Source organism: Trichomycterus rosablanca, chromosome 24 (assembly GCF_030014385.1).
Source record: "Trichomycterus rosablanca isolate fTriRos1 chromosome 24, fTriRos1.hap1, whole genome shotgun sequence".
Taxonomy (NCBI): domain Eukaryota; kingdom Metazoa; phylum Chordata; class Actinopteri; order Siluriformes; family Trichomycteridae; genus Trichomycterus; species Trichomycterus rosablanca.
Window position 1 is genome coordinate 7,815,417 of NC_086011.1, and position 17,069 is coordinate 7,832,485.

At 42.1% G+C, this 17,069-nt stretch overlaps 2 protein-coding genes across 3 annotated transcripts; both read right to left on the bottom strand.

The window, feature by feature from the left end:
• Positions 1–790: 790 nt before the first annotated feature.
• zc3h11a (zinc finger CCCH-type containing 11A) lies at positions 791–9,106 on the bottom strand. Of its 2 annotated transcripts, none has more exons than XM_062987011.1 (15): positions 8,443–9,106; positions 8,234–8,361; positions 8,021–8,140; positions 7,814–7,937; positions 7,535–7,729; positions 7,391–7,453; positions 7,211–7,291; positions 6,991–7,107; positions 6,829–6,900; positions 6,606–6,710; positions 5,392–5,895; positions 5,178–5,242; positions 4,638–5,094; positions 3,957–4,230; positions 791–2,172 (listed from the first exon to the last, which is right to left on the bottom strand). In XM_062987011.1, the coding sequence occupies exons 2-15, from the start codon at positions 8,285–8,287 to the stop codon at positions 1,977–1,979; spliced, it is 2,427 nt and encodes an 808-aa protein (XP_062843081.1). In that variant the 5' UTR covers positions 8,288–8,361; positions 8,443–9,106; the 3' UTR covers positions 791–1,976. The 2 variants fall into 2 exon arrangements, with proteins under 2 accessions (XP_062843081.1, XP_062843080.1); XM_062987010.1 differs by having other exon boundaries at positions 7,382–7,453.
• Positions 9,107–13,914: 4,808 nt separating this feature from the next.
• Positions 13,915–16,491, bottom strand: chia.2 (chitinase, acidic.2). The gene is made up of 11 exons (XM_062987191.1): positions 16,470–16,491; positions 16,335–16,361; positions 16,004–16,208; positions 15,859–15,915; positions 15,601–15,766; positions 15,302–15,426; positions 14,946–15,069; positions 14,671–14,853; positions 14,476–14,592; positions 14,258–14,390; positions 13,915–14,171 (listed from the first exon to the last, which is right to left on the bottom strand). The coding sequence occupies exons 1-11, from the start codon at positions 16,489–16,491 to the stop codon at positions 13,915–13,917; spliced, it is 1,416 nt and encodes a 471-aa protein (XP_062843261.1).
• Positions 16,492–17,069: the final 578 nt, after the last annotated feature.

Consider the following 17,069-nt stretch of genomic DNA (forward strand, 5'->3'; position numbering starts at 1 on the left):
ATAGGGGGTTTCACACTACACGATCCATCACCAACTGGAATCGCAGACGAGCTTCTCTGGTCTCCCTTTTTTTCTTTCTTTTTACAAAAACACACGTGAGAAGTGACGAGAAGTTTAATGACACCACGTCCAAAAAAATGAACGTCAACAAGTAGCGAGAGATCAAAGGGTTTGTGCGCTGATGTGCAGCGTAATATCAAGGAGGAAAAATAAATGAATCTGAGTGGATTTGGCAACACGAACAGTATATGGCTTGTTTTGTAGTAAGTTTTGCAATGCAGCGTGGGTATTATGTTTTGTAGAGAACGATCAAATCAGAAACACTGTAAAACGTGTGTGTGTCGGTGTATCCTGATATAAACTATATTAATTAAGCCCGTCCCATCCTGTGTTCTCATTGGCTGTTCGACATGTCACTCATTCCCAGTCGCCCGTCTGAGATCAGATATCTGGCGTGCTAGAAAACTCGATCCAGTCGCCGAGCGCTCGGGTCGAATTGTTGGATAGTTCACACTTAGCGACCGAGAGCCGAGTTTTGATCGCCGAGCAAACGCCGAGTTGCTCCCGACCCGGAAAATCAATCGCCGAGCGAAAATCAGGGCAAAGATCGTGTAGTGTGAACTAGGCATAACTCGCCAAAGCCTGTGGCTGGATGAGGCCACTTACTAAAGGTCAGGTCAAGTATGCCCCCTTATTGCCCCCCTCCTAATCTCCTTTATTTTTTGCATTTTTGTCACACTAAACGGTTTCATCAAATAGTCATTTAAAAAGAACACACAAGGAAACAAAACAGTTTTAAATCACCATTTATTGCAGGAAAAAAAACAAGCCTAACTGGTTGTGCCACCTTTAGCAGCAACTACTGTAATCGAATACTCCTGATAACCGGAAAGCAGTCTGTTACATCACCAGGGGAGAATTTTGGCATTTCACCTCGGTGGTTAAATTCAGCCACATCAGAGGGCTTTCCAGGATCAACAACCAAATGTGGACATTCCAACTCAGGATTTTGTGTTAGAAAGTAAAAATAACGGTGGACGGTTATGGTAAGACGCCAGGCCCGGACGCAGAAAGGTATTTACACTCCATTACACCATCACCACCAAGTTACTCAAGCTGGTATAATGCTTCTATACTAAGATCCATAAATATTTCAAATACACCCTTTATATCCTTTACATTTCTATAGGTTGGCGGTTTCCACCTGGCAACCTTCCCTTGGATATCATTTGTACTCGTTTTGTCTTTTTCTAATAGTGAAATGATAATGCTGACGTAATCTGAGGCGGGTAAAGCCTACAGTTTCTGTTATATGGTGACTTGATTATCAAACATGCTCTCGAAGCAATTCTGTTGAACTGTCCATTTTGGGAAATAACAAAAATAATACGTAAATATATACACATCTGTTAGTAATGTGTGTGGCTAAAACAGCAAAACCTGCTACTGTAATTGCAGCCAAAGGTGATTCAACCAAGTACTGACCCAAGTAGTGGATACTTCTGCAACCGACAATGGTTACCGCTTTGTTTAATAAGAAAATGTACATAACAGTGAGAAATAATTAAGGTATTGCTCATGTCTTTCAACAAAAAGCTCGCCAAAGCATACACAGTATACAAATGAACACTTCCTGCATTAACGTCATGATTCGGGGCCAGTACTCTTGTATTATCCATCAAACTGGATTTACAATTTAAAAACAAGTGAGATCTCGCCAACAGCCGTCGAAAAACGTTTACAATATGCAGAAACGTAACATATGAATCATGAACAGAACAGTCGGGAGAAAACAAATTAAAATCCATTGATTTTCAGGTTTAAAATGCAAAGCTAAATAATCCTGATCCAAATAAAGTAAAGTCAGGTGTTTTAAAATTTTGGTTACAGTCCATTCCCAGTTCCAGAACGCAGTGGCTTAAGGTTGGGACACCCAGAGCCTAATGTGGTTCGGTAACTGAGCTCTGAGCCTCGCTCTAGCCGATCATCTCGGAGAGCTCCAACAGAAGGTCGTCCTCGCCTTTCCCCGGATCCAGCTCGATCTCGCCGTCCAGTTTGTCATCGGTGAATTCATCCAGCAGGTCTTCAAAGTCGTCCTTTGTGGATGAAATTCCTGCCGGGTTATGGCTAGCTCGACGCAACCGGCTCTGAGAGGGGGTTCTAACGACAGGGCTGTTAAAAAAGGAAGAAAGAAATAAAGATGAGCAATAGGGGCAAGGAGAGATTGAAGCTAAAGCTGCTACTGGAAGTTTATCACAGAGAAAATTGTAACAAATTTCTAGGTTCTTTGTTTTGAAATGATCAAGACTCATTTCTTCTCTTGTAAAAACATTTTAGTGGCACAGCTGTAGATTATGCTAGACCACTACTATTGGGATCAAAGGCTTGAATCCCTAGTGGTGCTATCAGCCTGTTGGGCATCTACATATTTGTATGTTTGTTTTATTAGGATTTTAACTCATTTTTTACACTTTGGTTACATTCATGACAGAAACGGTAGTTACTCATTACACAAGATTCATCAGTTTTAACGTCAAATAGAGTCATGGACAATTTAGTATCTCCATTTCACCTCACTTGGGAGGAAACCCATGCAGACACAGGGAGAACATGCAAACACCACACAGAAAGGACCCGGACTTCCCCACCTGGGGATTAAACCCAGGACCTTCTTGCTATGAGGCGACAGTGCTACCCACTGAGCCACCGGGGCATCTACATACAGACTAAAGGCAGTTGTAGCCTAGAGGTTAAAGTACAGGACTAGTAATCAAAAGCTCACTGGTTTAAGCGCCTGTTTGGCCCACCATCAAGGCCCTAAACCCTCAATTGCTTAGACTGTATACTGTCACAGTACTGTAAGCCGCTTTGGATAAAAGCACCTGCTAAATGCCGAAGATGTAAATGTACTAGGGTTGTGACCCTGTGACGGATGGCCAGTTTTTTTTCTGTGGAACCGGACCTACTGCGACCAAGTGGTTGATGAATTTAAAGCGTACTATATGAAGCTACACAGGATGCCTGATTGTCTATGAAACACAGATGATTAGAATACGAGTCAGGTCAGGGTCACAGTGCATCCTACAACAACAGACATCCACATCCAAGGCTAGCACCCATCTAGAATAACCAATTAACTTCCGTCTTGTGTTTGGAATGTCGGAGAAAACTTTGCGACCCCTCACAAACCTAATGATCAAACCTAGATCCCAAACCTAGATTACTGTGTGGCATTTGGTTTGTAATTTTGATTGCTGAAATATGCTTCTACACATTTATCTAAGCTCCTATTTACTGATGTGCAAACATGTGTGAATCCTGTTATAACACAATAATAGACACTTTGATGTGTTCTGAACCGCTGTACTGCTGATTCAGTATTAAAACCTCTCATATGGGCCGCTCAGGTGGCGCAGCGGTAAAAAGACACGCGCTGAAACCGGAGCTGGATCTCGAAGGAGCGTCGTTTCGAATCCGGCTCTGCCTTCACCGGTCGAGGCTGGGCGGCTGTATGAACGACGACTGGCATGTTGTTCAGGTGGGGGGGGGGCGGGATTTGAGACCGGAGTGGACGCTCTCTCAGGACTGGGGCGGTTGCGCCCTCTGCTGGCTGGTCGGTGGCGGCTGCATGGAGACGGGAGGGGGTGCGGCGGAGTGTGTGATCCTCCGTGCGCGGTGCTCTGCCGCGCTGCACTCGTCAAGTGTGGGTGATAAGACGGTCGTTTGGCTGTGCGCGTGTCGGAGAAGGCGTGGAACGGCCTCGTCAGCCCCGATCAGGAGCGGGGACCGGCATTAGTGAGAGGATTGATGGGGTTTAATTGGATGCGCTAAATTTATATATATATATATATATATATATATATATATATATAAAAAAAAAAAAAAAAAACTCTCATATATGTGACTGTACTCTCATTTTCTGATTGGTTGGAAGTAGTGCTAGGTGTTGGTTATACCTGTGTTGGACAGAAGGAGGCTCATTCCCTGAGGTAGTAGTTTTGCTGGTAAGGCTGACGCTCTGCTCGGCAGGATTCGCCACCTGTTGGGTACTGGCTTCAGCTTCTGAGCTGCAGGTTGTTATGCGCTTTGGAAGTGGTTCAGATTCGGGGTTGGCATTGAGAGGTTTCACGGCGGCGACGGCGGAGCTTCCCGAAGCTTTCCTTTTCTGGCCGGGTATCACCTGAGCTGCCGGTTTCATCACTGATGGCTTAACGTTCAGCTTGGGCCTCACTGGAAATCAAACATAATGACAGAATTTGATACGATGTTTGTTTGTTTATTAGGGTTTTAACGTCATGTTTTACACACTTGGTTACTCATTACACAAGGTGCATCAGTTCACAAGGTTATATCAAACAGTCATGGACAACGTAGTGTCTCCAATTCACCTCACTTGCATGTCTTTGGACCGTGGGAGGAAACCGGAGCACCCGAAAAAAAAACACACGCAGACACGTGGAGAACATGCAAACTCCACACAGAAAGGACCCGGACCGCCCCACCTGGGGATCAAACCCAGGACCTTCTTGCTGTGAGGCGACAGTGCTACCCACTTAGCCACCGTGCCGCCCAAATTTGACACAACGTACGACTTGGAGCTCAATAGTTAATGCATTGTCACTAGACCTCGACTTCACCTTTTTCTGCTGCTTTGCTTGGAGACGTCTTGGAAGCTGCTGGCGTGTTCTCCGCCAGTGGTTTCTCTGTATGGATTTCTGTAGTAGCTTCTACCACTTCTGATTCCACAGATGTCTTTGGACTTGTGACATCATCCTTGGCTGCCGTGCTTTGCGATTCAGGAGAAAGTGCTCTACGTTTAACACCAAGACGCAGTCGTGCAGGCGCTCTGGCTTGGTTCGAAGACTCTGCGTCCGATCCGGATGCTGCCGGTGGGGTTATTCGCGCTCCGATAGTCGTCGGCTTCTCTACTGAAACGGCTGGGCTTGGTTTCTGGGCAGCTTGTTCTGGTATGACGGCAGATGCAGCCTGCTCATCCTGTTGCTTACGGAGTCTTTTCTCTCGCATGATCTCCTCGAAGCTCTTTACGGTCACAGCTTGGCTGGAGAGGTCGCTTTTACCGTTAGCTACAACAGACTAAAATTACAGCCAGAAAACTGGATTAAAAACTGGATTGAGAGCATAGACATAAAAATCCTAATTATAATGATTGATCTTACCACTTCAACACAATCCGCTCTCGTCCCTGAATCTTGTGGCTGCTTCTGAGAACTGCTATTGGTAGCTGTTAAAAAAAATGTAATTAACATCTTCCATCTGTCCCCTTTCCTCCTTGTACCTCTTAATCTAGTCAATTCCAATTCCACAAGTGGCAGCGGATACACAATTTGATCACAAATGCTTTATCAAAGAAAACAAATCTATTAAACTTACCTGAATTTTTGCCAATGCAAAGAATTCCCTTTTCTGCACCCTGATCACTGGTGGAATTCTGGGACTCTTGATCCTGTGCTTGCATTCTTGCAGCCTTTTCCCTGCGAATTTCCTCAAGCGTCTTCACTCTAACCTCTCCCTCTTGGGCAGCCACTTTTTCCACTCCAGCGTTTGCGGGGCTTTCGATTCCTTTAGGACTAGAACCGTCTTCCTGAGACACCTTTTCCTCCTGGAGTTTCTTTTTCTCGTGCAGGATTTCAGAGAAGGTCTTTATTCGAGATCCCACCGCGGGCTTGTTCCCTCTTTTCGGGGGGCTCGACGGATTTTCGGACACCTCTGTGACAACTCTGGCACCTTGATGTTGAATCTGAGACTTGGCGGCCTTTTCCTGTCGAATCTCCTCGAGAGTTTTGATCCGAATCTCGCCGGAAGGCTCGGTGTTGGGCGACTTGGGGGCAGCGAGGTCCGAGTTTATTCCGAGTCTTTCATGCACCGGTCTCAGAACTAGAAGAGTATATAATAAAGGGTTTATCATACAGATGCACTGGAAGAACAATACAAGAAGTCATGAAAATCATCCGATTGACTTTCCAATGAATTAAAATAAGCAGCATGGATTGGTAATAAGACCCTACCTAATTCATGGCTGTGAAACTTGCATCACAGACCATGAAATTAGTCTTTTCCCATGTAATATGCACTGAAATTCAAACTTTAAGGTTTGCGTTTGGCGATTTAATGTTTTTGATTCTCACAGTGTTGAAGTGCCTCACGTTTACTGGGTAATTTGCAGTATGAGACGGTCCTAGCAATCCTACTGCAATCAGTTAGTCAAAATGTCGAAGTGTAAAGCAGCTAAAAACACGACTCTGGTGGACGTTAAAGAACGAGGGCTGTAAAATTAAGCAAATTTTGTAGGGCCCTAGTTATAAGCACTTCACATTTAAACCACAGTCCCAGTAACAAAGATGCTTTATATTGACACGTACAAACTGATAAACTGCTGATACTGCGACTGCACAGCCATATAGATCAGCACAGCAATCTATTATGCTAGCCTACGTCAGCTATTACCCAGCCAGGTGGCACTGCCTTGCGTCCACTGTGCCATTAAAGAAGTAGACACTGCTTTTCTACGTCGGTTAGTTCAGATCATGTTATGTGCGTACACGTTTATACCGTAGTCGCCATTTAAAAAAAAAAGCATGACTAACGTTTCTGAGGAGGCAGGTCGGTTTGCTCCTCAGGCGAATCAACAAAACCGCCAAGACGCTTAGCAAGGGCCCCTCTCAGCTTAGGACCATCTTCCATGAGATTGTCTAAACACATCAGAACACATATAGCTTGAGCCACTGAACTGCTAATTATGCTCACTCACCATAAATTAATAAAGTATAAATAGAAGCTTCAGGTGTGTGTATGTAAAGATTTACTTACTTTCTCTGTTAAATTTTATTCCAAGCCTTTCTGTAACTTTTCTTTTTCCAGGTTCCTCAAAGACAGAAGGATCTGCAATGATATGAACTCAATTAAAACCCATCAAACATTAAGAATTCATTACAGAAAACTAGCAGGCTGTTAGTTATCCAAGTGACATACCAATCTTGGTCATGTCAACAGCTGGCTGTAAAACAGACCGAATGTTTTCCATCTCAGTTCCAATGCGGCGCTGCTTGATTGACGTGAAGCCATCAGATCCTTGCAAAAACGGAGGCTCTGAAGGTAAAATATATAATCCAAGAGATCAGTACGTATGCACTACATTTGATACAAAATCAGAAAAAAAGAACCTGCTAAATAAATAAGGAGGCTTTTTTACCAGCTCTATTAAGACTGCCCTTCAGTGCCTTTGCCAATCTAATTTCTTCCAAGGTTTTGACACCAAAGTTAAGTGAATCATCTGGGTTAAGACAAAACAAATACGTTTTGAACAAATGTTATAGTGTGCGTATATGAAAACCACTCTGAGAAGACAGACAGATTAATTTACCTTTGTTACCTTTATTTAGAACCTTCCTAGGAGAGACACCAGAAGCATCATCTCCCTCTTCAGAGAACTGATCTGCAAACAGCAATAAGTTCTTAAGACTTGTAGGCAAAGCCTGTCTGGCAATACAATACACACCCAGGAATTGCTACTTACCATCTTCATCATCTTCGTCATCGACGGGGTTTATTACCACCGGTGGGTGTGTAGGACTGGGGACACTTTCTTGATTTTCAGCCTTTATGACTCCTCTCAGCTGTGGGTTGGTGGCGGTGGAAACTGGGGCTGGAACAGATGGAATTAGGTCCTCCTTTGGAATCTCTTCCTCTTTTTCCTTCCACACAACTGGCCCTGTGATACAGAGTGATATATATCAGACTATATAGCAATACCAGAAGGTTTAGATTCAGTTTATCTACTAAAAATGGTTTCTACCTTTATTTGCGGGAACAAATAGTCCATCGATGAAACGTGCCTTCTCGTGATAAAAAGCACAGTGTGTTTTCTGGCAGCCGCTTGGTTGGTTTTCCCAGTAGCAAGCAATTTCTTTGCGGTTTTTCTGCATAAAAACGATAATGTCATTATTAAGGATTTCAGATTTGAGCAATTTAGCTAGTATAATTTTGATGGTGTCCACCTTACCTTTATGTCCATGTGGCGAAACTTGCATACGTTGCGAAAACAGCGATTCTCCTGCCAAAGGCTGCAGACAGTTTCACTACCCATGGCAGCCTCGCAATGTCTGAAGGGGCAACTATCACCCTTTAAAAACAAAATCAAAAAGCACCGTCTGACACGATCCACTCAGGAGACGAGAATTCGGAACGTAACGAAAAACAAAGCAATCTATCCTACCTTGGTGCATGTAGAGTAGTAGAAGAAATAGCAGTCATCTCCTTGATTGGTCATACTCCTCACAGCTAGGGATTAACCTTACAGATCAGGAACTCTTCAGTACTGCTTCAGTGCCCGTTGGAGTCTCCCTATCCAGAAAAACAAGTGTTATCCAGTTGGCTTATTTTTTTTTTAATAAAGAGGAGGCATTGGGACAGGTTTCTAATCACCTGGAGTGTGTCAGGTGGCTCCGGGTACACTTCTTCAGGGCTGGCTCCAAGCTTTAAACGTCCTGAAGGAACACTTGACCGATGAGTAAGAATTGTAAAGGGATGAGAGAGTGGCCAAAGAGGCCAGGTATTCTTCACTGAGAGCCTTGTTCTCCCTTAAGACTGCTTTGTAACAAGTGGTTGTTTGTGGTTAAGTCCTTTTTTTCTTTCTTTTTTTTTTAATAATGAGAAATTTGGAGAAAAATTGGAGATAAGGGTGGGGTCAAAGACAAAAAAAAAAAAATCCTCTGGCTAGGTGTTGAAGATCCGGGGGGGGATAGGAATAATAAAAAAAATCTTCTGTCTTCACACACCAGGTGGGAGTGCAAAATTCTGAGCATTAAAATTTGGTCGATTTTAGATTTTGAAAGACAAAAAGGTAAAAACACAAAAAAGGATGTGGGGTTGTAAAATTGCAATCTTCAAGGACCACCCTATATCCAAATCCGGTTATCACCAGGGCCGAAGAACAAATTCCTGTATAGCTTTAGAAAGAAAACATTAACACTCCCCACATATTTCACTGCGGGTAAATAAGTGAGTCATGAATAAGGGTTAGATATGTGTGAGTAAAGCAATCTCAAGAGCTATAAGGACAAAACATGACAAAAAGTTACTCTGACAGTTAGACATGAAAATTTAGATTAACAGAAGCTCAACAAATAAAGAATGCAGCCATATCTATGAATTGCTTTAGAGTACTATCAGAGTACTAATTTAAACATGTTTAGTTATTTTTGACCTCAGATTGAGAGTACACCGATATGATGGATAGATGATAAGTTAGGCCAGACATTCATCACTATGTTTTAAAATGACATTGTTATAAAAGTCACTTTGCCACATAGGAATCATATGTGGTTCTACTGTTACATGCTCTCTTTTTAATTTAATGCACAGCAGACCTGAAAAACATTTATTCAGTACAAAACTGAAAAAGATGAAGTAAAAATTGAAATAATGAGCACTGGGATGTAACCACTATTCAAAATTATGTTTTAGCTACCTTGCAAGTACAGTGACAACGGAATAAACAGATTAACCACAAAACTGTAAGATTTACTTTTACTAGAATCGCTGGGTGACTGTGCTGCATATTCTAGGTAAAAGTCTCAGTAACCAGAGCAATACAAGCAATTGAGAACATAATGGAAAACAACCTGTTCTCTAGGCAAATGTCCACGTACACTATTATTCAACCCCCAGCCTCAGTGCTTGGTGGAACATCATTTTACCTCAGTAACCTCTAATAAGCGATTTCGGTAAGTGCTAACAAGCTCCCGACACCTCTCTTGTGGAATTCTCGCCCATTCCTCTCGTGCAAAAGCTTCCAGCTCATTGAGGTTTGATGGCTTTCGTGCTGCGACTGCTTTCTTTAAATCCCACCAAAGACTATCTACAGGATTTAAATCTGGACACTGAGATGGGCGTTCCAAAATATTCCAGGACTGATTCCTTAACCAAGCTTTGGTTGACTTGGAATTGTGCTTGGGATCATTGTCATGCAAGAAAGTCCAATCATCACCAAGGTTTAATTTCTCAACAGAAGGCAGAACATTTTTCCTCAAAATGGCTTGGTATTTGTGTGAATCCATGATGCCAATCACACGGTCAAGATTGCCAGTTCCTGTGGAAGAAAAACACCCCCACATCGTCACTGACTTACTTTCATGCTTGACCGTGGGGCTGGTATTCATCTCTTCACATGCCTCGCCGTTCGTCCCCCAGTCGAACTCCTGATCAATTTGGCCAAAGAGTTCCAGTTTTGATACGTCACTCCATAGAACTGTGTCCCAGAACTCTGCAGGCCTGTCTAGATTCCTTCTAGCGTATTCCAGGCGACTTGTCCTGTGCTTTTTGGTCAAGAGCGGCGTGTGGCGCGGAGTTCGCCCATTTAGTATTTGGTTATTAAGTGATCTTCTGATGGTTGTCACTGAGACATTTGTCCCAGCCTTCATCAAATCATGTTGTAAATCTTTTGCAGTAACAAAGGGATTTTTCTTCGTTATCCTGATTAGATTGCTAAGGCATTTGTTAGAAATTTTGGGCTTTCTCCCTCGACCGGGCAGGTTCGCTGCCGCACCATAGGTTTGGAACTTCCGAACAATACTACCAATGGTGTCTTTAGAAACGTTCAAGTTCTTAGAAATCATTTTGTACCCATTGCCCTTAAGGTGCAATGAAATGATCTCCTCTCTCAGCTCTTGTGACAGCTCCTTAGTTTTCACCATTTTGGCAAATGGTTACATCATGTTGTAACCCAGCTTTAGGTCATACACACTAGCAGTGGGTTTGAGATCTGCACTGTTGTGTAGGGGTTGAATAATTGTGACATGACATTATTATTATTATTATTATTAACACAATATCCTGCTAATTTAAAATACCACATCCTTTATTTTCTTGACAAAAACTTCTGTTCAGGCAAAATTTACCTCTGAACGACAGTTTAAAAGTTAGAAATCCTTAATTTCTCAATTTTGTTGAATATTTCCAAGTGCAACTGTGATAAATAATCATTTACAAGTATTATTGAAGAAAAATAAAATAGGGCCTAGTTTAGAAACACACACACACCGCTGCTAGCTAAGTAGCTAACACACTATTACCAACCCGTACTACAAAAACACGACTAACTACACTATTAGTGCTGAGCGTTAACAAAAGAACACATTTACAACCCAACTATCTAAATAAAATAATAAAAGTACAATTTAACCGCTCTTACTGACACGAATGGTCATTTCTAATAACTGCTAGCTCGCTAGCCACATTGGCAATATTACCTAACGCTACGCAATTCCGCTGACTTTTTATTAATTTACTGTCAAATATATAGTAATCTAGCTTAACGTAAAAGACACAAATAAAGCGTAGAAATTACCAGTTCTATGGATTTGACTGTTTTAAACTTGTACAAGAGAGAACATTGGTCGACGACGTATCCCGCTAAGATGAAAATGGACAAAATGGCGACTGCGCACACCGAACAGAACGGACCGAATCGCTGTCTTGTTCGGAAATGAATCGATTCTTTGAGTCACGTCATTGAGAAGAACGTTGGGAGTCGATTCATAGTGAAGAGGTCATGAAGTCATAGGCTGCGTCCGGAATCGCATACTTCCATACTCAATAGTACGCGAAATGAGGACGCGAGAGCGGTTAGTATGTCCGAATACATAGTATACACAAAGAGGTACGCGAGAAGTACCCGGATGACCTACTTATTAGGCAGCCATGTTTGAGTATGCAAGCGATGCACACTTGCGGTCCGTTAATGTATGCCATAATGCAACTGGAGCTGCGTAGGCGTTCGAAGCGTAATAAGAAATAAGAAAGATAGCGGTCCTCTGTTTACAAGTGTAAGTAAGATAAATACAATCAAACATTTTAAAGACGAATTAATAACAAAAACACGATAAATATCCAAAAATTTGGCGAGTGGGGTTTGTAATGAGTCTGTAACCATGGTGATATTACGTCATCACGTCCCACGTCATCACTTGGCGTTGGAAAGATGGCGGATGTAGTGCGCAGCAGTGTTGTGTGCATACTGCATACTTCTGTACTGGAAGTATGTACTTTTTTACCGGCAGAGTAGTGCATACTTCCTCCAATCTAGTACGTACTCTCTAAGTATGCGATTCCGGACGCAGCCATAGTCAAGTCCCAGACCAGGGCTTCTGCATTAAAATTTAGATCGATAAAGTCTATTAAAGTTCATAAACAATCATATAAAATGATTTGCTTTCCCATTTTTCTTGGATTTAATACAAATATAAAACCTGTATACACATAACATTGTGACCACCTTTTTGTTTCTACACTCACTGTCCATTTTATCAGCTCAACTTACACTATAGAAGCACTTTGCACTTTGTTTCTCTACTAACTTTTTTAGCCCCCTTTCATGCTGTTCTTCAGTGGTCAAGACCCCCACAGGAGCACTACAGAGCAGGTATTATTTGGGTGGTGGAGCATTCTCAGGGGGCGGCACGGTGGCTAAGTGGGTAGCACTGTCGCCTCACTGCAAGAAGGTCCTGGGTTCGATCCCCAGGTGGGGCGGTCCGGGTCCTTTCTGTGTGGAGTTTGCATGTTCTCCCCGTGTCTGTGTGGGTTTCCCCCGGGTGCTCCGGTTTCCTCCCACAGTCCAAAGACATGCAAGTGAGGTGAATTGGAGATACTAAATTGTTCATGACTGTGTTCGATATAACCTTGAGAAGTGATGAACCTTGTGTAACGAGTAACTCCCGTGTGTCTGTCATGAATGTAACCAAAGAGTGTAAAACATGATGTTAAAATCCAAAATAAACAAAAAGAAACAATCATTCTCAGCACTGCAGTGACAATGACATGGTGGTGGAGTGTTAGTGTGTGTTGTGCTGGTATGAGTGGATCAGACACAGCAGTGCTGCTGGAGGGGGATTAGGTGCACTGGGGCCCATGGCGAAGGGGGGGCCCTCCACGACAAGAACTCAACTCAATTGCTGCACATTGCTTTTATGTATATGAAATTATACAGGCCACTGCCTGTGGGGGTCCTGACCATTCAAGAACAGGGTGAAAACAGGTTAAAAAGGTATGCAGAGATACAGATGGACTACAGTCAGTAACTGTAGAACTTCAAAGTGCTTCTATATGGTAAGTGGAGCTGATCAAATGGACAGTGAGTGTAGAAACAAGGAGGTGGTTTTAATGTTCTTAGTTCCTTTAATTTTATTCAGGATCAATAAAGTATCTATCTATCTATCTATCTATCTATCTATCTATCTATCTATCTATCTATCTATCTATCTATCTATCTATCTATTTATCTATCTATCTATCTATCTATCTATCTATCTATTTATCTATCTATCTATCTATCTATAAATTCCTCAGACAACCTAATCATTGGCCGCATTGGCTTGAAATGTCAGCACTGGTGGGGCTGTTGATTTAGTGATTAGCGTCTGTGCTTTTTAAGACCATTACTTTCATCAAACATTCTTGGGAGGTCCATGCTCTGGAACTGTGTATGCCTTTGTAATAATAGGTCTTGCAAACAGTCTTAACATAAACATGAAAAGAAAGAATCACCTTGGCAGGCATCACTTAAAAAATTGAATTAAACAAACCATACTGCTTCAATATTCTTTATTTTTTTTAATGGTAGGCAGCGTATGTGTAAAACACATAGTAGATTCCAAAATAATGCCTATTTAGGAGATCATTTTTGTCATTTATTTACATTAAAAGTCTAATTTAAATGGTTCATACAAATACACTGATGACACACAAATTTGTACTTGAAATTTGGCACTTGGATTTCATGGTAACTGAACATAAATCTATCAAGAGAATCTATAGTATTCTATCTATACTCTTCATACAGTAAGAGAACACACATACATAGAAATGTTAGGAGTTGATAATGATTTGTTCAGTCTTAAGCTAATGAGCAGAACGTACGGGCCAGGTACAGCACTTGCATTTATCATCAAACACTGTTCCGTGTCCGCAATTCCTTACATATGTTTTACCCCCGGCACAATCATAGAATTTATTCGGATCTTCAGGATGAGCATACATGCCATCAGGCTTTCCATTGCAGAATCCAGGTCCAGGCTCGTGTGTGGTAGTCGTGGTGGTTGTGGGGGTGGTTGTGGCACCAGGTTTGGGTGTAGTGGTAGGAGGCAGTGGAGGAATTTCTGGGGGGGCAACATCAGGTTTAGGTTCACTCATGCTATGAAGACATTTTAAATGATCTGTTATATAGTTAAAACAGAGTCCTTACCAATCGCCAAAAGTCGGTGTAGGTGGCCCATAAGAGGATGCTTGCCCTGCCCGCAGAACTCCCCAGCAAAGTCATCAAGATCCAGAGCCCAAACGAAAGCACCTCCGAACTTGTTCTCTTGCAGATAACGGACCTAGGTTTAAATCAAGATGTATTAGTAACTCCATTTGAATGTTACCTGACTTACATTATGATTGTGGTCTCATTCTTTGAAGTACCTTGATCTCATAGCTCTCTCTGGTGTCAAAGCCAACCCATTCATTATTCTTGCTGGCGTAAGGTACTCTCTGATCCTCAATCCACTGAAGTTTTGTTCCTTCCAGGAAGCCACAGATCTACAGGAGCAGCATATTCTATTAGCAAACGGCTTGGGCACACTGTTATATTAAAATTTGTGATCAGTTGCATAGTACCTCATAATAGGACCAGAAGCCAGCCTCTCGAGTGTAAGTTCCAGCAGCGGCTGGTCCACTGGCTGGGGCTCCAATTCCATTAGCTGCAGAGGTGAGACGGAAGGTACGGCCATATGTGGCGAATCCCATCCTTAGTTTCTCTACAGGAGTACCGTTGTCCCTCCAGTACCTCATGGCATAGTCCTTAATAAGGACAGAAATAGCATTTTAGTATCCTGATCAGCATGATTAACACATAATCTACACATTGGAGGAAAAACAACACAAAGTCTTACGGTGTTGAAGTAAATAAGATCTCCAGAATCCTCAGAACCCTGGTACAAGGGGCTGTTGTGTCCTGTGAAGGTTTCCCAAGTTCCATGGAAGTCATAGGTCATCACATTGATGAAGTCGAGATACCTAGAATTTTAGTGCAACAGTGTTATTGGACCTTACAGGGTGGGCACATCAAACTTTTGAGCACATCACAGAAACTCTGGGCAAGAAGTTTAAATACCCCCCTGAACTAGACACCACTCAATTGCAAAGGCAATCCAAAGTAACACCCCCCCCCCCCCCCTTATGCCCCCCTAATCTCTTTATTATCCATAGCTACTCATTAGATAATAAGGAATGGCACTTAACCACTTACTTGGCAACCTCAGCGATTTCATATCCAGCATCAATTGTGCCTTTGCCTGCAGATACTGCAGCGGTAACCATGAGTCTAGGCCGGCCAGTTTCTTTTGCCTCAGCCTCATAGGCTTCCAGGAGTTCCTGAACAAGGCAGACAGATATAAAGAATGAAACAATGTGCCACTGTTGGGCCCCTTAACCCTCAGTCGAATTGCTTGATTTGTACTCGGTCACAACCCTCCATCAAATGCCCCTGTTGATTTTACATGAGGTAATTACATCTAAAATGTTCCTAGATTATGTTTTCAGACCTACCTTGCACAACAAGGTAAACCTCTGTTTGTCCTCAGGAGGGCTGCCTCTGGAACCTGGGTATTCCCAGTCCACATCCAGACCGTCAAATCCATACTTCCTCAGAAAAGAGATGGACGACTGGATGAACTTTTGACGGTTGGCAGCTGAGGAGACGGTGATGGAAAACCTGAAATTGAGGTTTAAGAGCTTTAGTGAATCAAAGTATACAAATATGAGTTACTGTAGTATTATCTGTCTTACAAGTGAAAGAAGACTCACTGGGTTGAACCGAAGTTCCATCCTCCAACAGCCAAAAGAGTTTTAAGACCGGGATTTCTGTACGGATTATAGAATCATGATGAATGCTCAATAATAATACTTAAAAATTGGGTGTTAAACATTTTAATGGGTTTATTATACATACCTGTTCTTTAAGGAATTAAAGGCCTGGTAGAGAGTCTCATCGTTCCATTCGTATGTGACAAGCTCGTTGGCATGGTTAATCATAGAAAAAGCATATATCAGATGAGTGCAGAGGAAAGGATCCACATTGGCGGGCATGTACTTTCCAGTACCTGGTCTGTACTGGGACCAGTTGGTGAAATAGCACACCAGTTGCTTGGATGAAGCTGTAAGAATAAAGACCAAAACATGCCAAAACATTAAGCAACTTTGCAGACACATCTATAAGGAACTTTATGAAATTATAGAAGTGTATTCATTTAATTAGGTGCTATAAATCATCAGTGACTCACCAACATGACAAAGCACCAAGCACAAGCCTAGAAAACACGAATGTTGCATGTATTTAGTAGATTGAACACATTGCACATTATATAATCAAACAACAGCCTAAAAAACAAAACAAAACCAAGAAGAACCACAAATACCTGCTAGAAGCGTGAGCCTCATTTTAATGCCTTCACTCGTTTTTCAGTTACTGCAGAACTAGTTTACAATAGACAGGAGCTACTAGCTATATCAGGGACTACAATGGTCCTTTTGGTGGGAAAGACAAAATACCGTAAGATCACCCGGCTTAAATAGTCCGGTTGCTCATCTAATCAGATAAGGATGGAAAGTTTATTAGGGCATCCAGAGATATGGTATCCACTGTAAACCATGGACCCATACAACTCACACTGATTACATGTGCAAAACTCTGACCTACCTTTGAACTACCCTAATATGAGACCATAAATATTAAACGTTAATAGCTGTATTAACATGTGGAACGTATACAGTATGTGAATTGAATTTCTAACTTGCCTATGTGTAATTAACTAAGTTTTTTTCTTCATTTGAAGTGGGTAGTGAAGTTCCCTAGATTCATCAGATGTGCTGGTTTAATATTTTTGGACTTCATATCTTTAACAGAGGCAAAATTAGAGTGAAGAGTGAAGATGGGTTGTGTCTTACAACTTTGTGCTGAGAGGATTGCCAATCAAATGGTCAAAAACAACATTTATCAAATAAAGATTACAAATGAT